A 21,033-nucleotide genomic window follows, 5' to 3' on the forward strand; every position below is an offset into this window, starting at 1 on the left:
TCTAGGGCTGCAGATTTCAACCCAGGCTGCATGTGAGAACTGACCAGGGAGATTTTCACAAACACGATGGTCTGCTCCAATAGAACGTGTTTCTTAGACCTGTTTCTCCACATTTCTTGGGATAGGTTTATCAAAACCATTCTACTTTTCCTTTGTAGATAACAGTTTGACACATCTTTCTCTTGAACAACTTTTGTCATTAATATATATACATCCCCACCTTATTTTTCACTTTTTTAACTCAGAGAGATATAGAAAAAATAAATCAACCAAAGTGTATTTCCTTTTCCTCACTCGACAGTCAATACAGAATACTTCTGTGACCTCTGTCACCAAAATGTATGGAGATTTCTCGGCATCAACAGCCTGGGAGTTGTATAATTCAGTTCTTTTTTCTTTTTCTTTTTTCTTTTATTTTCTTTTTTTTAAGATGGAGTCTCCCTCTGTTGCCCAGGCTGGAGTACAATGGTGCTGTCTTGGCTCACTGCAACCTCTGCCCTCTGGGTTCAAGCCATTCTCCTGCCTCAGTCTCCTGAGTAGCTGGGATTACAGGCACCCACCACCGCGCTCAGCTAATTTTTGTATTTTTAGTAGAGACGGGGTTTCATCATGTTGGCCAGGCTGGTCTCAAACTGCTAACCTCATGATCCTCCCACCTCAGCTTCCCACAGTGCTGGGATTATAGGCATGAGCTACCATGCCTGGCCTGTATAATTCAATTCTATTCTGATACCATCTACCAGGAGCTTCAGGGCCCTCTGTTGGTGTGGGCACCCCGCCTTCCAGGAAATGCCATGTATCCAGCTATCCAGAAGCTCTAGGAACACCTTTGTTTTGGGCTTCCCTGCAAGCTTCACTATATAAGCATGATTGATTAAATCATTGGTTATTGGTGATTGACTTAACTTTCAGCCTCTCTCCCTCTTCAGAGGTTGGGGTGGGGCTAAGAAATGGTCTGTTAGAGTGAAATTGTATCAATAGGCAAGAGACTGTATCATCCAGGAGAAGAAGTGGCATTGCTTCTACATGTGGAGAGAGGACGCCTGTTCCCAGGCTGCAACATTGATTCTGTGGTGCAAGAATTCTGCTGGCTTCATTTTCCATTTCTCTTCAGTTCCCCTTTGTCTGTTAAGTTTGTGAAAGGTAAATGAATATTGGGACCCCCAAAATCACTCATCTAAAGGGAAAAGTCAAGGTGGGAACTGCTTAGGACAAACCTGCCTTCCATTCTATTCAAAGTCATCCCTCTGCTCACTGAGAAAAATGCGTATCTGGTTGCCTCTTTTGGAAAGGTTAATTAGAAACAAAAGAATGCAACCTTGGTCATGCGCAGTGGCTCACGCCTGTAATCTCAGCACTTTGGGAGGCCGAGGTGGGCGGATCACCTGAGGTCAGGTATTCGAGGCCAACCTGGCCAACATGGTGAAGCCCCATCTCTATTAAAACTATGAAAATTAGCTAGGTGTGGTGGCAAGCATCTGTAATCCCAGCTACTTGGGAGGCTGAGGCAGAATGGCTTGAACCCGGGAGGTAGAGGTTGCAATGAGCTGAGATGGTGCCACTGCACTCCAGTCTGGGTGACAAGAGCAAGACTCCGTCTCAAAAAAAAAAAAAAAAAAAAAAAAATGCAATCGTTTGTCATGCCTTTGCTTTGAGTTGTCCTGCCTTTCGGGACTGAACCAATGTTCATCTTACATAGATTGATTGATATCTCATTTCTCCCTGAAAATGTATAAAACCAAGCTCTGCCCTGACCACCTTGAGCACATGTCATCAGGACCTCCTGAAGCTGGGGCACAGGCACGCATCCTTAACCTTGGCAAAATTAACTTTCTAAATTGACTGAGACCCATCTCAGGTACTTGGGGTTCACAAGTTTCACCACCAGCTCCACAGGCATCCCAGTCCTTCTCCTTTGTCTGTTCTGGCTGCAGCTTTCTCCCTGCCCTCTCCGCTCCAGGTCATCTCACATGGGACTTTATCATTCTGATGAGTAGTCTGAAATTATGCTAATGCCATGAGAAATCATTTTCAGTGGGAGTTTGAGGCCTTTTTTTTTTTTTTTGAGACAGATTCTTGCCCTGTCGCAAAGGTTGGAAGTGCAATGGTGCGATCTTGGCTTACTGCAACCTCCACCTCCCAGGTTCAAGTGATTCTCCTGCCTGTCTCCCGAGTAGCTGGGATTACAGGTGAGTGTCACCACACCCAACTAACTGTGTATTTTTAGTAGGGACTGGGTTTCACCATGTTGGTGAGGCAGGTCTCGAACTCTTGACCTCAGGTGATCCGCCTGCCTCAGTCTCCCAAAGTGCTGGGATTATAGGCGTGAGACCATTTAAAGACATTAAATACAAAATTCTGACCACTTAGTTGAGCAAAAAGGAAAGCAATTTTAATGATATCACCTGTTAGAATGATATCAGCCTGTTAGAATGGCTCTTATCAAAAAGACTAATGATTTCAAGTGTTGGTAAGGATGTACCCTATTGGTGGGAATGTAAAGTAGTACAGCCATTCTGAAAACGTTATGGACGCTCTTCAAAAAACTAGAAATAAAGGTATCCTATGATTTAGCAATTCCACTTTTGGGTATATATCAAAAAGAATTCAAATGAGTATATTGAAGAGATATTTACCCTCATGGTTATTTTCACATTACTGACAATAATCAAGATATGGAAGGAACCCAAGCGTCCATTAATGGATGAAAGGATAAAGAAAATATGGGCTGAGCACCGTGGCTCACGCCTGTAATCCCACACTTTCGGAGACCAAGGCAGGCGGATGGCTTGAAGTCCCGAGTTCAGGACCAGCCTGGCCAACATATCTGTCTCTACTAAAAATACAAAAATTGGCTGGGCATGGTGGTGCGGACCTGTAATCCCAGCTACCCAGGAGGCTGAGGCAGAAGAATTGCTTGAACCCAGGAGGAGAAGGTTACAGTGAGCTGAGATCATGCCATTGCACTGCAGCCTGGGCAACAGAGCAAGACTCTGTCTCAAAAAAGAAAGAAAGAAAGAAAGAAAGAAAGAATAGAAAAGAAAATGTGGTGTATATACATAATGGAGAACTATTTTTCCATAAAAAAAGAGGGAAATTATGTCATTTGTGATATCTTGGATTTAACCAGAGGATATTCTGCTATGTGAAGTAAACCAGGCATAGAAAGACAAATACTATATGATCTCACCTATATGTGGAATCAAAAAGGTTGATCTCACAGAAACAGAGAACGGAGACGAGAGAGGTGGCGACCAGAGGCTGGGTCAGGGGGATGGGAGGAATGTGGAAAAAGAAGATGTTTATGGAAGGATACAAACTTTTATTTAGACTGGAGGAATAAGTGTGTTCTATTGCATTGCATGGTGAACACAGTTAATAATGAATTGTACATTTCAAAATCGCAATATTAAATTTTTAATATTCTCACAACAACAAAAAAAATGCCAAGTTGGTGAGTGGATGGCTATGTTAATTGACTTGGTTGAATCTTTCCATAATGTATACATACATCAAACATCACATTGTATCTCATAAATATATAACAATTTTTTTCAATTGAAAAGAAAAGACAGCCTGTTCTGTCTAAAGATATTTATCTTTGATCTTCAGCTACCACCTGGTGATCACCTTCAGAGTGAGGAAGAAAGCAGAGGTGTGAGAAGCTATCACTTTGCCTTTGGAGCCCAAATGAGGACTCAGCTCCTGACTGTGGGTGGGAATGCGTTCTTTCACAGAATTCTCCCTAAATTAGGGCCTGGCCCTCTAGAAAAACCTTGGCATCCCCCACCAAGTTCCCCACCCACTGCACTTGGTCTGCTGCAGGGCTGCTCTCAAGGGAACTGAGACTGAAAACCTGAGGTTGAAGAGCCACCTACTAGGTGGGAGGATTGTGGGTTCCATAGGGTGGTACTTTTTAAAAAAACTCAGAGCATTTTCTTTAGTTCAAGCAGGCAGCGTTTCTGGTACTCAGTGGCAAACACACCACAGTACACACATGCACACACATTACACATATACAAACACCATACACACACGTTACACATACACAAACACCATACACACACCCCACACACACGCATGCACACCCCCACACACACCCTCCACACAAACCACACACCACACACACACTACACACATATGCACACAAACACACCACACACACCACATACACATGCCCACATACACACACACCACATACACACCACACACACACACGCCACACACACCACACACGTATGCACAAACACACGCACACCACACACACACACTACACACATACCACACACTCAAAAACACCACGTACCTCTCGCCTGTAATCCCAGCACTTTGGGAGGCCAAGGAGGGTGGATCATGAGGTCAGGAGTTCGAGACCAGCCTGGCCAACATGGTGAAACCTCGTCTCTATTAAAAATGCAAAAATTAGCTGGGCATGGTGGTGGATGCCTGTAATCCCAGCGACTCCGGAGGCTGAGGCAGGAGAATCATTTGAACCCGGGAGCCAGAGGTTGCAGTGAGCCGAGATCGCGCCATTGCACTCCAACCTGGGCGACTCTGTCTTAAAACACACACACACACACACCCTGCCCCCCACATACACACACATCACACACACGTATGCCACACACTACATACACATGTTACACGTATACTACACACTTACACTACGCACACATGCACACACACCACACACATGCATGCACAAAACACACAAACCACATACACCAGTGTACACATGCACATCACACACATTACACACATACACAACAAACACACTACACACACCACACGTGCATGCATGCACACCACACACATACCATGTGGGCACACACAGCACACAACCCTACACTACACACACACCACACGTGCAGGATCACCTGAGGTCAGGACTTCAAGACCAGCCTGGCCAACATGGTGAAATCCTGTCTCTACGAAAAATACAAAAATTAGCTGGGCATCATGGTGGGCACCTGTAATCCCAGCTATTTGGGAGGTTGAAGCAGGAAAATCGCTTAAACTTGGGAGGTGGAGGTTGGAGTGAGCTGAGATCACACCACTGCACTCCAGTCTGGGCAGCAGAGTGAGACTCTGACACACACACACACACACACACACACACACACACAGCTTTACTGTAGTTTGCAGTTGCATGAGATGTGTTGCCCTCTATCCAGTGTGCAGTGTGGCTTGGTATTACCCATGGAATGAGCCCCAAGAGCAATTCACCTGTATAACTTTTCTGGAAGGGTGTCAGCCTGGCAGCTTCTGGGGACTCTGGGAATACCTTCCAGAGAGTCCTGCGCTAGGGATGTCTGCCTGGGTGTGAGACAGACAACCTCCCACCCTCCATATACCTCCTGGGCCAGGACATGGGAATCTCACAGGCACCCAGCCCCAGGCAGAAGAGGAGGAGGCTATCCTCAGAGGGTGTGGACAGTTCCCTGGTTCCTGGGAGGACTTCAAATGTATTGCAGATGGAAACTCCTTCTACCTCATTTTGAGTCCAACCAACCTACTTGGTGGCTAGAGAAACTTCATGTTTCTATTTATATACATTTTTAAATATATGTATTTTACACAAGATGTGTGTTTAGATAACCAGATCCAGATTTGAAGAGGAACATATCTGGGATTCATTCTGTTCTTGTTAGTGTCACTTAGTCCTGTGTAAGGACAGATTTGCCCTACATTTAAAAAAGTTATGAAATTGTCCTTAGTTTCACAATGGAATATTTCAAAAACAAAATTATCCAATCGAACAATGTATGCAAAGATTATTATATTTTTTTCTTCTCCCTCCAACAAGCGTTAAGGATCATCATGTTTGTTCTGTTGTTGTTAAAGGCCTGGAACATAGAGATAAGAGGTAAGTGAGCATCCCCTGGTGGAGAAAGGGAGTCTTTTTCCAGAATCAGTGTTTTCCCTTGCCTTGTTTCCATTGGAAATCACTCAACACCAACTGCTGGTGATTCAGTACAATCAAACAAGCAAGCAAACAAAATCATCCATATGCTTGTGCAGCTGCACTTGGTAATTTATGTACAGTAAAGGAATGAGGAAGGAGAGAGTGAAGAATAGAGAAAGGGATACTGGACCAGTCAGACGTGGTGGAACCACATTGCAGTTTTCCACATGAGAATGTCTGCTTGGTGTGTAGGAACAGAGTTCTGGGGTAAAGCAGTGAGTATGTTCTCAGTAGACACTCCCGTCTGCTTCTGGAACACATCGACCGAATCTTTGTCCTCCATTTCCAGTTCAGCAGATGTGTCTGTTTCACTGATTGGCCCCAAAGTGCAATCTGATCTGTGTCATGGACAAACTCTGCCTTTCACCAAAGGCTTCCACTTATTCACTAACCTCTTCACCATCAACTGCACTCCGGGACCATCCTACCCACCACCTTCAAATTCATAGGATTCTGCTCTCAGCCTTAACTGGGGCTCTTTCTCTGCCATAGCAGAGCCTGAAGTCTCTTCAGCTGTAGCTTCAAGAAAGACGTCCAGCGTGTGCACCAAACTAGTGACCCAGCAGAGCCCGATGCCACAGGTGGAGGAGGCAGCAGAGCCTTACTTGGTGTTTTTATCACAATCCCTGCAGCAACAGCAGCAACAACAATCACAACCACTATTTCTACTTGTGATAATAATGATCACACTTAGAATAATGATGAATAACAATAATAGTAATTGCTGACATGTTCAGTTTATATGTAGATTTATTATTTGTAATGTTCTATACTTTACATTTAGTAATATAGAAGTTAATTGTGTCATAAATATCAGGACCCCAAAACACCCCACTTAATGAATGACTTTCACCTATGCACCTATGGCTGCCTACCTGCTAGTGCAGGTCCTCTCATCACTCCACCTTAGAGCTTCGATCTGTCTGGTCAACCTTCTAGGATGATGAAGTAGCTGAAGGACTCATATGATCTGATTGAGGACTTGGTAAACAGCTTGACTTGTTAGAAATCGAAGGCTGACTTTAATACCTGTTCAGCTGTTTGGCTAAATTGAGGCAGGAGAAAATGTCTTCTCGGCAGATCTACCTTTGTGTCTCTTGCTTTCAGAGTAAAAGGTTGTTTCAGGAACAGTAGTTTGACCTAGTCTGTGATAAAAATCATAAACAGCCTACAAATACTGAATGGGGATAAAAATAATTTGCACACATGTTCCTGCATTATATGTGTTTTCAGATCTCTCCTATGATAAGAAATTAAAAAGTTATGCCTTGATTTTTTAAACTCAGCAGTCAGCCATTTCCCCAAATTAATTTAAATGAAAAAGTTATGCCTTGATTTTTAAAACTCAGCCATCAGCCATTTTCCCAAGTTAATCTAAATGTTTCCAGGACATTTCAGAAGCATTCTCTGGTGGGGATTACTCCTAATTGTGAAGAATCCTACTAGAAGGATGAGCATCTCAAAAGAACCTTTATTCTATTGCAGAAGAGTCAGTCTTCAGGATCTCAAAGGCCTAGGGAAGCTGCTTGAGTTGTAAGGTCTATGGAGGTACATGGGCTTTGGAGTCAGGCAAAGTTGATCCTGAGTCCCAGTCCAGCCACTTAATAGCTGTAGCGCTTTGGATAAGTTCCTTGACTTGAAACAGTTATATAAACCTTGTTGTAAGAAGAGGCAGAATGATACTGATTGCCAGAATGGCAGCAATTCTGCATCCCCTCTCGTTTCCAGACCCTTTGGAATATGCTTTTATAGCTGCTCCAACAGACAGGCAGAATCTGTTTCCTGATGCTTGGATGTGAGCTGGCCTTATTTGCTCTGGGCAATAGAAAGCTATGAATACGGCAGTGTGAAAGTTTGGGGTCTAGGGACAAAAGGCCTTGAATGCTTCTACTTTTTCTTTTATAACCCTGCCATCTCCATGACAACAAGCACAGGTTAGCCTGCTGGAGGATGAGATCCCACTGGGGAGGAAAACCAAGGTGCCCCAGTTGACAGCCAGCCCACACCCAGAAGCAGAGCCACTTAGTCAACCAGCAGCTGACCACACATGCCTGAAGGAGCCCAGCAGAGACCAGAAAAATGGCCCAGTTGAGTCCAGCCTAAATGACTGACCATCCCAATTATTAGCTAATAAGGTTTAGGGTGGTTTATTATGTAGCATTAGCTAACTGATACATACACCGGTGCAGTCAGGATGCCAGGATTCAAACGACAGGCTGGTTACTACTTCTTGTTACCTGGCAAACAGAAGGCACTGTATAAGGTATTGATTTGCTTTTCCCTTTAAAGGGGGGCCTCTTGTTGGATAGGGATAAATTACATAGAAATGCATGTTGACATGCTTGGTGCTTAAACTCACACAGTCCCCACACTCATAGCCGGCCGTAGCCTCATCATCAGGGCCAAGGGCAAATTGCAAAATAAAAAGTTTGCCTTTATTCCCTCCACATCCAAACTTTGGAGGTCAAGAGGCTGCTGACAGATCTGAAGTCCGGGGTTTCCTCCTGAAGCCCGACGCTCTTCGTTCACTGTCTGACCTTTGGAAGGGTGAGGGAGCCTTGCCCAGAAGCAGGTGGGCAGCAGTGGTCCACCTGTGGACACCTCTTGCCTGCAGCCCTGGCTCTGTCACTGGGTACTGTCTCTCCCACCCTTGGGCGTGAGGAAACAGATGGGCAGGATGAGGGTGTTCGCTCTCATCTGGCAGGAAAGGGGGTCTAGGCCCTCGACTTCCCTGAGGTTAGACGCACAAGTGCCCTCAGAGCTGCTCTTCAGTGCTGAAGCCACTGCCCACGTGGGCCTGCTGAGCTCTTTGCATGGGGCTGGTTGGAACTGAGATGTGCTAGAAGTTTAAATACACAATGACTTTACAAGATTTAGTACCCCAAATTTAAGAAGCATTTTCTGGTGGTCTTCATTAATAATTTCATATTGCTCACATATATAAGTGATAATATTTTGGATATATCACGTTAAGGTATTACCATCAATTTCACCTGTTTTCCTTTCATGATGCCACTAGACTACTGTAAATGACACATGCGGCTCAATTTTATTCCTATTGGACATTTCTGACTTAGAGGACTCCCTCCATTTTCAAATCTCATGCTGCCTCCTCAAGGAACCAGAGGCCATGAAGGTTATGAAATCTGAAATTTTAAAAGAATCGTTATTATATAATCTTCAATTTTACATATTACATATATTACTCATAAATCGATATAACCTTATGAGCAAAGTTAAATGCCCACGTCCGGGGCAACCCCGGTCCCAGCACAGGGAGTCAGCCCTGCCTGAAAAGGGCTGCAGACAATCATTCATTCAGGCCTCATTCAGCCGCACCTATGGTCGCATCTCCTGTCACTCAGGGGGCAAGGGGGCGGGACCTGGAGCCCTATTCAATCAGCGGCGCCGTTGTCGAGCCTGTCCAATCAGGGGCGCAGCCGAAAAAGGGGGCGCACTTCTTGAGTTCTGGGCTGGCCTTTTTCTCTCCCAGGTGCGCTTCCCTGCTTGATCTGTGTTTCTGCTCTTTCTCCTTCATTCCGCAGTCTCCTTTGCCCTGTGACCTGCCAGGTACTGGAAGGTCCCTAGAGAGGATACCGGGACGCTCCTGAAGCCGCGAGATGGTGAGTCTGCCTAGCTTCCCGAGACGCTGCAGGGGTCGGCTGGAACCCGGGCCTCCCCCTGGCGGCTCCGGAGTCGGGGCCCGGAGTCTCCTCGGTCGCACGGTGCAGCTCGGCCGGCAGGTGGAACCCCGAGCGTCTCGTCTCGTCCCGTCCCAGCGCGGCGACCTTGGCCCTGCCCTGAGCCCTCTCTGGGCAGTTCCGCGCCGGCAGCCGCGTGTCTCCCGGCGTTGTGCGGTGATGACGGGAGGGGCCTTACGGGAGAACCCCGGCTCAGGGTTCGGGCGTGGGAGGAGCTGTAGTCCGTGGGGTCCGCTGTCCTTTCTTTTGTTAAAAATTAAACTGAGGTTTGGTTAAAACGTTAAATATTTTATTTGAGCAAATAACGACTCGTGAATCAGGAAGCCACAACCATGGATTGTGGTTTGGGGTCCACCAGAGGGGCTTGAAGGAAAGGGTTTTATAAGGTGCATGAGGAAGCAAAGCCAATTCAGTAATTGATTGGCTACAGTTATGTAGTCCCCTTATTTGAACTGTCCAGGCGGAAATTCCCTGATTATGTAATCAAAGGTTAATCGGTGGTTTGTGGTTGGTTAAGACTGTTTTGTTTTCCTTTAAATTATTTCTAAGAAATGCATGAGTTACGTTTTGGTTTTCTTAGGTAGAAACCCAGGGCCCTACAGCCACTTCAATCAATTGCCTCCCATTTAATTATTTTAACACTCCACAGGGGGACTGATTTTCCCTGCATTTTCCAAATGTATGGCAAGCAGGGTCTCAAATCCACCACCCTGTTCCCCCAACCTAATTCTTCTAAGGCTTGCAGTACAATTCTAAATTCTCACTTCCTTCCCCTGATTCTCAACTGTCAGCTTCCCCTCTGCAATTCACAACGTTATCAACGTTTGCTCTTTGTTATAAATTTCAAGCAGATGCAGCCTGACCATTAGGGTCAAGGCCAAATTGCAAAAAAAGAAGTTTGCCTTTATTCTACTCCATCCACATCTAAACTTTGGAGGTCAAGGCTATGGACAGATCAGAAGATGTAGTTCCCTCCTTCTGGGGCTCCACATCCTTCATTCACTGATCTCTGGGAAGGAGGATGGTCAGCAGGTGGGCAGCAGTAGTCTACCTGTAGACACGTTCACCTAGGCCTTGAAGGATGAGTCAGCGTTTGCCGGACAGACTGAGATGTCAGGGGCAGCATGGAAAAGCACAGAGGTGAGAGGGCAGGTTTCAGGTATTCTCAGGCTTCTGTAGTTTGGGGAATGTAGACCTCAGTGGAGGAGCTGGCAGGAGCTGGGGTTGCCATTAGGTTGGTGCCTGAGAGAACTGGCTTAAGAAGCTTGATTTTAGCTGGGCGTGGTGCCTCACGCCTGTGATCCCAGCACTTTGGGAGGCCTAGGCAGGTGGATCACCTGAACTCAGGACCAGCCTGGCCAACATGACCCCGTCTCTACTAAAAATACAAAAATTAGCTGGGCGTGGTGGCATGCACCTATCCCAGCTACTTGGGAGGCTGAGACAGGAGAATCTCTTGAACCCAGGAGGTGGAGGTTTCAGTGAGCCAAGATTGCACCACTACACTCCAGCCTAGGCAACAGAGCAAGACTCCGTTAAAAAAAAAAAAAAAAAAAAAAGGCAGCTTGGTTTTGTGAGCAGTGTGCTTCTTAGAAGGGTTCCAGGTGGCACTCTTGAAATAGGAGAAGGGAGATTGAGGGTGGGAGACTAGATAAGTGGTGGGGTCCTTCGCAGAGCAGAGATCAGTTTGTGGAGGAAGATGAATTTCATCCCTGCAGGATGGGTCTTCCATGATACTGAAGGGAGAGCCACATGTTAATGCCCGGGAGACAGCTCTCTCCTTGGTCTGAAAGGCCTGATCGAGGCCAGGATTGGCTATGAGAGCTGGGAAATGGGAGCACCTTTGAAGTCATGGGAGAAGGTGAAGTGAGAATGAGGAGAGGCTCGGGGGTCCAACACTCCCAGCTCAGGACTGGAGGAAGAGGATGGAGCTGGAGAGGGAGGGACGAGGGTGTGGCATTGGTCAGGGAGGAGGAGAGGAAATGAGCAGTGGTCTGGGTGCTGCTGAGTGGATCGATGCACCTGGGCTGGAGAAATCCCTGGGGCTTGGCCCTGAGGGTGGCCTTGGTGATGTGGGGCAAGTGGTTTGGACAGTGAGCTCAGGTGGAAGCCACACTGTGGTGGGCGGAGGAGCAGTCGAGGAGGGAGGCACAGGATGTGAAAGGGAGAAGGCAGCAGCCTGCAGGTGCGCTGAGGGTGAGCTGGGACTGTGGAGCCGAGGCTTGGGAGGGCACGTGGACACAGTTCCATACGACTTGTGCCCACCCAGGTGGGGTGAGGCGGACAGCCCTCCCTCACCAGCAATGCCCATCCGACTCGGTGCGTTTCTTGTCACCCCCAGAGCCACCATCACTCATGTTCTTGAATGGGAACTGCCTGGAAAGCCTGAAGAAGGAGGAGCCTGAAGGAGGAAGGAGGAGGCTGAGCCATCCCGGGAACATGGGCTGGATGAGGCCAAGCCAGGAGATGACACCACTGAATAGAAGTCACTATTCAGGATTTGGGCTTTTCTGTGGAGATCCTGGCCCCGAGATCGAACCCTTCTCCCTGCAGGTACCACGGAGGAGGAGAGCTGGGGGCCAGGGCTTGAGCCTGCTGGGGAGGATGAGGCTGGAAAACCCAACCTTGCCCTGGCTCCTCCTTGCCCTGTGCTGTAGGCAGGAAATGGAGGGCCCTGGGCCCTGCCTGGGGTCACTCTGCTAACATAGTGGACTTGGGAATGGAGTACGGGTTCAGTTACTGCCTTATTGCTAGAGGACAGCTACCAGCTGGGCCTACCAGCCCTGTTTAGGGAGAGGAGTGGGAGCGGGTGGGTAATATCAGGTCCAGGGTGCCCCAGCCTCTTGCTCTGTGCCCTCAGGCAAGTCACCTCTCTCTGGGCCATGACTTTACCATCTGTCACCGGGGCCTGGGGGGTGGTATTGGGTGTTCTCCAAGGACAGAGCAAACCTGGAGGACTTGCAGGCTGGTAACTTGGTGGGGAGCCGGGCAAGGCCCACTCATGTCCTCTCTGCTCCCAGGCTTGGGCCCTGGAGCACCCCTTCAGGAAGGAAAAGGCCATTTGTCCTGGGGCGCTTAGCCCTTGGCACTAGGCAAGGGCAAGAGCAAGCCTGTCATTCTTCCCTTTCTTCCAACTCCCACGCCTCTGCTCAGGGATTGCTATTAGGCTGCAGGAAGAGTCAGTGGGGCCAGGCTCTGTCCTGCACTTGGGCACACAGGTGCCAATGGGCAGGCCTGGAATGTAAAAGCCCAAAAGTGGGAAACTGAGTATTTCAGACATATATTCTCAGGACCCAGGTGTTTGGGGCTGGGGAAAGGGGTGTGTCCCTGCTCCCTACCATGTGGCCTCTCACCAGGGTGGTCCAGGCCTTCTCCCTGGCAGGTGTCCCCGCAGGAGATGGTGCTGGAGATCCACCGGGTGTTCATGGACCATGAATACCCATGTCCCCGCCTCACTTCTCACTGCACCCGGGTGGCAGCACGCTGGACCACCTCTCAGAGCTGCGCAGCATGGCAGGGCCGCAGGCGGGCTTGGTGCTCCATGTGGTGGAAGGTTGGCCCGGAAGTTGGGCTGTCTGCCCAGGGAGGGCCCCTGTGAGCAGGGCCAGGCAACACTTCACTGCCCCAGCTGGGGCCTGTGTGTCACAGACGAGCTTGTGGAGGTGGGACTGGAGCACAGGTCTGCTTTTCAGGGCATCATACCCGCATCTCTAACTTCATGGCCCGGGGTGAAAAAACAGTTGAAATTCTGAAAAGAAAGCCAGGCAGTATGAAGCTAGGGCTTGGATGCAGCCCGATTAAATTCTGAAAAGATGAGCACTTAGTCTCCTAAAGAAACTAAAAAGTTTTACAGTCCTTGAGTGGGGAAGTCGGCTCCAAGCAGCACCATGGGCTGGTGTGGTGAGCCTGGCTTGGTTGCCAAATAAAAGCTTCCACAGACTCAAGTTCCCTGGGTGAAGCACTCGGTTCCCGGGGCCTGATTATTAAGAGCAACTGTGGAAAAGGTCTCTAGCTCAAGGGGGCCCACAGTTCATCACAACCTCTCCCCTCCCCCAAAACAATGACCATTAAAATCCCATGAAACTCAGTGGGGGCGTTGAATTTGGCAGCCCTAGAAAGTTCTCAGGCCACCCCTGCGTGAAGGCTGCCCCAGGAGAGCTGGGCGAGGCTGCAGAGACTCCGCAGTGCCGAAGGCCCTGCCCACCTGACACATTAGCGCACAAAATGCAGGAGGCCTTGTGGGCTCCCCAAGGCCTGTGTGTGCTTCAGAAGTAACTGGCAGGAGGTTCTTTGCTAGTGAGGATTCTTGCCTTCAGCCAGCCAGGGGGTGTGTGTGTGTGTTTGTGTGTGTGTGTAGGTACTCGTGCGAACACATGTGTGTACTGAAACCAAAATATAGCTTATGTGTCCATAGCGGAATTTGAAAATGGAAGCCTAAAGTTGAAAATTAAAATCATCCATGAAGCTTCCTTGCCAACTATTTTCTGAGCTGGGTGGGTTGTTCCAGGATGCAGGGCCCTGGGAGGACCTGCCCCTCTCCTGTTCCTGACAGAGCCCTGCACAGTGCATGAGGCCTGCGGTGACGAGTGCCACATCTGAGACCGCTCAGGAGCCTGGACCCAGGTGATGCAGCTCCTTGTCCTTCCTGAGCGTCTTCACTGACAGTGGCCTGGGAGGTGAGGAGGCATTGGGGCCAGAAATTGGACGGGGGCAGAGGGGCAGGAGCAAGGAGGTCAGAGGCTGACGAAGGGGGCTCAAGGCCAGACCTTTCCACCTGGAGGAGCCTGGGCCTGAGGAACCCAGACCAGGGCCACAGTTAGAGGCAGCTGGCCCTGGGTGCTTGTGTGCCGACCACCAGCCTCGGGTCCCACAGGCAGCAGGAGCAGAAAGGCTTGGAGATGGACCCCACCGACTGCACACCACCCAAGCACATCCTGCTCGGAAACCTGGAACAGCCACTGTGTCCCCTGCAGCCCCAGAACGGTGACTAAAAGGTGGGACTCCAGGGAGGAGCAAGGAAGAGGGTCCCCGGGCGGGTGGAGGGCCACACACCAGGAGGCCTGGCCCATTCATGCTTGGCCATTCCTGTAGCCCCTGAAAGTGCTCGCCTTGAGCGGCTGGCACCTGTCCCCTGGGAACTGCAAGAGACTCCAGGTCTCCCTCTAGGGAGCTGTGAGCCAGCTCTGGCGAGAGCAGCCCTGGGAGCGGCGCCCATGTGCTTCTGACTCGCCTTTCAGGGCAGCATCTCAGGGCCAGGAAAACCCGGAGCAGGTGAGGGCCTTGATGAAGAAGGCGCCTGTGGCAGGGTCCTGAGATTGGTGGGCGGCCCCATCTGCCTTTCCCCTGCCTGCCATGGGGTCCAGTGCCACCCATTCGAGAGAGGCCACCTCATTCCAGGTGTGCAGCTGGATGGCCCCTGTGACGGAACACACTGTGGACTGCACGTGTGGAGAGGCGCCTGTACCTCGGGGCTGGGCTGTGAGGAGCACATTCCTGCACAGGGGCCTGTGACCTGGCCCGGTCCTCACTGGGAACCCCCTTCCTTCCTGGGTGCCAGGTGGGGTTCTCTGCGCTTCCCTGAGGCTCCCCGTGGGTCTGTTCATTGGGGACTCTGGGGCTGTCTGTGGGGAGAGAGGAGAAGGGACTTCCCAGGGCAGGTTGCAGTGCACAGGCTGAGCCCATGTCTCCGTCCCTGGTCCCTCTGCAGCCCCAGTACTGGAACGAGGAGCTGCAGATGATGAGGGACCTGCCCTACAGGAACCAACCTGAGCAGCTGCTTCAAGAAAAAGCCATGTTCAAGGTTCCGAAGCCCCTGGTGAGTGAGTGACAGCCTCACAGCCTCAGGCCCACCTGTCTCCTGCTGGAATGTTTCTTGTGTACGGCAGGGACGTGAGGGAAACTGGCCTCCCCCATCTTGGTGAGCTGGGCCAGGTGGATGTAGCCTGAGGCTTTTGTGGGCGTGGCCTCTCGCCCTCCCAGCCTTGGTCCCTCCCAGGTACACAGCAACTTCAGAGTGGCAGCCACATGGGGCGTCGGTCAGGGAGGCATCGTCATGGCCATCAGCCCCAGTGAGGAGACCCCGCTGCAGATGTTCACGTGGAGCCGTGTCATCTTCAGCCTGGGCTTTGTTGTTAGTGGCCACTACAAGGACTTTGCTGGGGACGTGGCGGCCTCCATAGCATTCACCAATGACCTGAACGGTTAGCACTGGCACAATGCAGTGGACATGGAGGGTCTGTACACGCTGGACACGGCAGAGGTGGATGACCGCGGCTACTGGGTCAGGTTCCAGTCCTCGTCCCTGGCATCCTGGAATGGGATCAGGAGCAGAGTGTCATCTGTGTCTCCACTGACTTTGCAAGACAATGGTGTGGCCCCCGTGTTGCCTGGATCTGCTGGAGCACGAGTTGGCTGCTGAAGACCCTGCACCACTGCACGCTCAACCACTGCGACGCGGAGGCGGAGCTCTTCTCGGTTGAGGGCATGGGCATCACTGGCAACGACAGGTGCTGCTATATTCTCTACCTGCTGAGCCCACTGCCCCTGACCTCAGCTCCCTGCCTGTGCCCCACAAGGAGCTGCCAGAGGAATGCTCCCATGTCAGCTTCCCCTGCACCCATAGGCATAGGTTCTGTCGCCTGTGCCAGGAGCTGGTGGATGCCTCATGGAGCACATTTGAGGAGCAGCCCTTTGAGGCTGGGGCTACAACCAGCTGCACCCTGCTGCAGGCAATGGGCAGCCCGGGTTGTTCTAGGGCTGGGTCGTTGAAGGGAGAAGCTCTGGACAGTGAAGAAGAGCTCGTTCTGGCCACACTCACTAGAGCCCCTTTCCCATCCCCCACCCACCTGCTATCAGGCTCCCAGATTCAGAATCTGGAGCTTTGTGTTGGTTGTAAGCCAGTGAGCAGTGAAACCAGCGACCCAGGTGAGCTGTGCTGTTCTCCTAAGGAGGGTTTGGAAGTTGCTGGGTGGTTTGTGAAGGTCACAGTCCCTGAGTGTTAGTGCTGCTGGTTTTTAGTGCTTAGGAGTTGACCATGTTAAATTTCCCACACCACAAGTAACTCTTTTCCAGAAGCCAGTGGCATTCCTGTCTCTGTTGACAGTCCTGGTCTGAATGTGGACCCCTTCTCCTCCACCTCCATACTCTGGCTGTCTTCCTGTTTGGGGAGATCTGGCAGCCACCACCTTGTTGCTTGGGTTTGTGAGAGCAAAGCTGAGTTCCAGTTGGGCTTGCAGCAGAAGAAGGAATCTGATGCCATCTATAAGGCCCAGGTGGGCTGTGGCAGGGCTGGCGGGTTGAGATGCACCTGTAGGTTGTGGGCAGCTAGTCCTTTCCTGCTTCTGCTCTCTCCCCTGTTTTTGGGTGAGAACCACGAGAAGCAAAGCTCCAAGAACCTCAAGTGCCCGGCCCAGCAGGCTGTGGCCCAGCAGCACACCGTGAATGGGATATACCGGTGGGCTGCAGCGCCAGCATCCTGCCTCTCCAGGTATATCCCTGGGTGGAGCTGGGCCCCTACTCGGCCTGGGTAGGATGAGCCTCACTCACAGCTCATCCCCCCACGGCCCCTCAGTTCACAGCCCCCAGCATGGCCAGCGTCTTGGAGCAGCTCCAGGTCATCAGTGTTGTCCTCTTCATTCTTCTCAGCTGAGGCCCCTCCATGGCTCCCTACTTAGAAGTTGGCCTTTAGTTTTTTAAGATATGTAATAGGCTGACATGGCTCAAAATTGGAAAGTGTAGGCAGTGATGAGAAGTTCTTTGTGAATCCTTCCAGAAATACTCCATGTGATCTTTTTCCCCCTCTTTTTTTTCTTTGGAATTGTGGCATGCCACGGATGAAGGTTATTATTGTTTACTTCATTTAACAATATATCTTGGTGATCTTGCATTTCAGTTCCTAAGGAGTGGCTTTATTCCTTCCCCGGCTGCCTCTGGTTCCAGTGCAAAGTGTGCCTTAGGAGCAGGCCCTAAGGACTCCTGCTGTGCTGTCACAAGCAGTGCTGCCTTCAGGAGCCCCTAACCTCCTGCCTTTTCTCCCCTCAGTGTGGGAAAGGGGTTTGGTCAGCCAGGGGTGTCAGCAACCCTGTCCCATGCCCATTGTCTACACCTAATCTGGTGGCAGGGAGGCCACAGAGTACAGCGACTGGAACTGGGTGTGAGGGTGAGAGGCAGCCGGGCCCCAGGCAGAATCAAGTGCATGGAATCCTGACTGTCAGCAATCAGGGATCTTTCTGCTTTTAGGAGGGAAGTACTTGTTCCACGCGTCTCACTGAATATGGCACGGAGCTTGATCTGTTCCAAGTGGGAGTTTAACCAGCCTAGAGGGGGCCCGGTGTCCTGGCCCAGTCTGACACCTACCTCCTCTCCCACCTTCTACTCCCCCAGAAGACTAGGAGAATCTGAAAGCAGAGGTGGTGCAGTGCCACTAGTTCCAGGAGTCCAGAAAAACAGGGATAAGGCATTCTGGGAGGTTAAGGTAGGTGGATCACTTGAGCTCAAGAGCTGGAGACCAGCCTAGGAAACATGATGAAACCCCATTTACAAAAAGCAAAAATTAGCCTGGTGTGGTGGCGCGACCTGTAGTCGCAGCTACTCAGTCGGCTGAGGTGGGGGGATTGTTTGAGCCTGAGAGGTCCAGGCTGCAGTGAGCCATGATTGTGCCACTGCACTCCAGCCTGGGTGATAGAGTGAGACCCTGCCTCAAAACAACAGAGCTAGGTCTGGGGACCCTATGGCCACTGATTCTGAGCCAGCAGGGCCAGAGGAACTGAGCTCCCAGCCCTGTGGCTGCCAGGGATCCTTTTTCCTCGAGCTTGCAGGGATCGAGAGAGACAGAGATAGTCAGCGACCCTGATGTTAGAGATGCGGACTCCAGGAGAAGGGGCATGCTCGCAGATTAGAGGAAGTGAGCCCCTCTTCCATGTTCCACCCCCACCATCCTCCTGGGTCTCCAGCCTGCATGCCCCCTAAAAGATTCTTTTGCACTGGTTCAGTGAATATATGATGCAAAGGCCTAATTGAAGACCTGTGAATGGCATGTACGGTCCTCAGTTCCCAGCTGTGGGGCCCCTCAGGCTCCCATATTCCCCTCAGCCTCCCCATCTTACATCAGGGGTGTGGAGTATGTCCATGGCCACGAGTATTGATCTCTCCCTCCCAGCCTGTACATCGCCCTGAGGCAGTTCTGAGTGGATGACATGCAGATGGGATTCCTCAGCTCATTTGCATGGTTGATCTTATGGCTGCTGCTTTTACTGCCACACCTCCCAGGCCCAACCTGGCTTAATGTCTAAGTTTTAAGCCAAAAAGGATGGGGAGCCAGAGCTTTGTGGCAGGGCTGGGGGTTGGGGTGCACTTTAATTTTGTGGCAGGATGAAGGCTGCAGTGGTTTTATTAGTCATGATTGGCCTGGCCATAGCTCCAGGCTGAGACGGACAGGTTTGTCAGTGGTGGTCCCCCAGATGTCCCTGTGCCCAGCCCTGGCCTGTCTGCCCTCAGGCCCAGCAGGAGGTGCTGCCACAGGCTCTGACTGGCCTCCCTACTCCCTGTACCCCAGATGGACAGAACCTTGGGGTCTACAGTTGGAATGTATCATTCTCCCCATTTTAACCCGAGCTGCCTGACACAGGGAGGGTGGGGTTGGTAAGGAGCGTGGGGAACCAGGGTTGACATGGATCCTGGGGAAAGGTTACAGACACAGGAGGGCTTGTCACCTCTCTGTGGAGCCCCACTGCTTACCACACAGCACCTGCTGCAGAGACTAGCTCTGAGGGTGGCAGGGGACCCCATGGGCCATGGCTGCTGCCTCTCTGCACCTGTCTGTGCCTGCTGTGGGAGCCTGGACTGGGGGAGGACATTGCTGCCCTGTAAGCCTGAGGGAGTCTGTCTGGCTGTGACCTCTACGTAGGGCTTTGCAGAGAGCTGCTTATGGATATGGTGTCACTAGACACCTTGTTACAGAGGGAGTGGGCATGAGCTAGCAAGTGAAGCACCCCCACAGCTTCTCAGGAACTTTTTCTCATTTTTAAACCATCATGTCTTCATTTCACATTGGAATGAAGTGAGGTTTTGAAACCTGCTTCCCCAGCCTCTGGATTGTGAGGGCTGTTGTCCCGCAGGTTACCAGGAGAGGCATATGTATAAATTAGCTCAAATTCAAGGTTATGCTTGTAATGTCACCTGAGTGGAAGGTAAGAGGGTGGAGTCACAGGCACTCAGCTGGGATTTGCCTGGCCCACTCACTAGACTCATGGGATTGTGGCACAGGTGAACATCCCCTGTCATTGGGAAAAAGGCTGGAGTGCAGGGCGGGTGGGGGAGGGGTGCCAGGCTGTGGGGTCAGGCCCTGGGCATGGTGGACCTGTTAGGTCACTGAGCATCTGGGTACCTGCTCCTGTCCCTTCAGTTGAAGTGAGGTTGGCAGCACTCCCCAGAAGGCATGCAGTGCTGGGAGAGTGGAGGAGGGTCTGACGTTTGCCATCCTGTGGTAGGTTTTAGAGCTCACTAGACGCTTGTGGAGAGCTAATGACATGGGAAGAAGGCAGCCCGCCTTGATGGACCGTAGGGATAGAGCCTGCGATGTGACAAGCGGGTGTGTGGAGGCGGCCTGTCTACAAGAGGGAAGTTTAAGGCTCATTGCAGTGGCACTATCTCAGCTCACTGCAGCTGGTGGCTGATGCCAGGCCATCCCTCTCCAGAGCATGGAGGCCCTCGGCCTCATGTATCATTGAATGCCTTTTGGGATGCTTGGATCGTCGTTTATTTCTTGCAAATTCAGAGAAGAAAAAAAAAATTACAATCCTCATGTCCATTAGTTTCCCTGACCCCGAGATTTTAAGTGACACCCAAGGGAAGCCTCCATTACCTTGGCCATTGAAGCCTCCTGCGTGCTCCCCAAAACCCCTAGCAGTTCCCTCTGCAGTCCCACAGTTATGTCCTGAGAAGTGGGGTACCGTGTGATGAGAGGTGCTAAGGAATGGGATGAAGGTCTTTCTTGGGTTATTAGAACGGTTAAAAAGTTGTTTTAAAGGTGTCCAAATGCCCTCCTTCTTAAACCTAATTAGATAATAAGATGCCTTATACAAGCAAAACCAGGGACGGGAAAGCAAGTGCATTTCAAGTCCCAGCTCACCCCTTAAATTAGTTGTAATACTCTCAGCAGGCGGCCCCACCTCAATGAGCCTGTCTCCCATTCAAAAACAGAACTAATGAGGGGGCGAGGCCTGGAGCTTTACCCAATCAGTGGCGTTGGAGTGGAAATCGTCCAATCGGGAGCAGCCGGAGAGCAGGGGCTGCTTCTGGGATTTGGCGGGGGGCCTTTGTTGACTGCAGGGAGAGCTGGGTCTCTTCACCAGGGTTCCGAGTCCTTCC

General features: G+C 50.7%; 1 protein-coding gene across 1 annotated transcript; it reads left to right on the forward strand.

The window, feature by feature from the left end:
* Positions 1-9,455: 9,455 nt before the first annotated feature.
* LOC119622878 (putative protein CLUHP3) lies at positions 9,456-14,657 on the forward strand. Its single transcript, XM_073014936.1, has 5 exons — positions 9,456-9,588; positions 12,008-12,219; positions 13,049-13,219; positions 14,219-14,289; positions 14,525-14,657. Exons 2-5 carry the CDS (start codon positions 12,022-12,024, stop codon positions 14,655-14,657), a joined length of 573 nt encoding a protein of 190 aa, XP_072871037.1. The 5' UTR covers positions 9,456-9,588; positions 12,008-12,021.
* Positions 14,658-21,033: the final 6,376 nt, after the last annotated feature.

This window comes from Chlorocebus sabaeus, chromosome 5 (assembly GCF_047675955.1).
Source record: "Chlorocebus sabaeus isolate Y175 chromosome 5, mChlSab1.0.hap1, whole genome shotgun sequence".
NCBI classification, from domain to species: domain Eukaryota; kingdom Metazoa; phylum Chordata; class Mammalia; order Primates; family Cercopithecidae; genus Chlorocebus; species Chlorocebus sabaeus.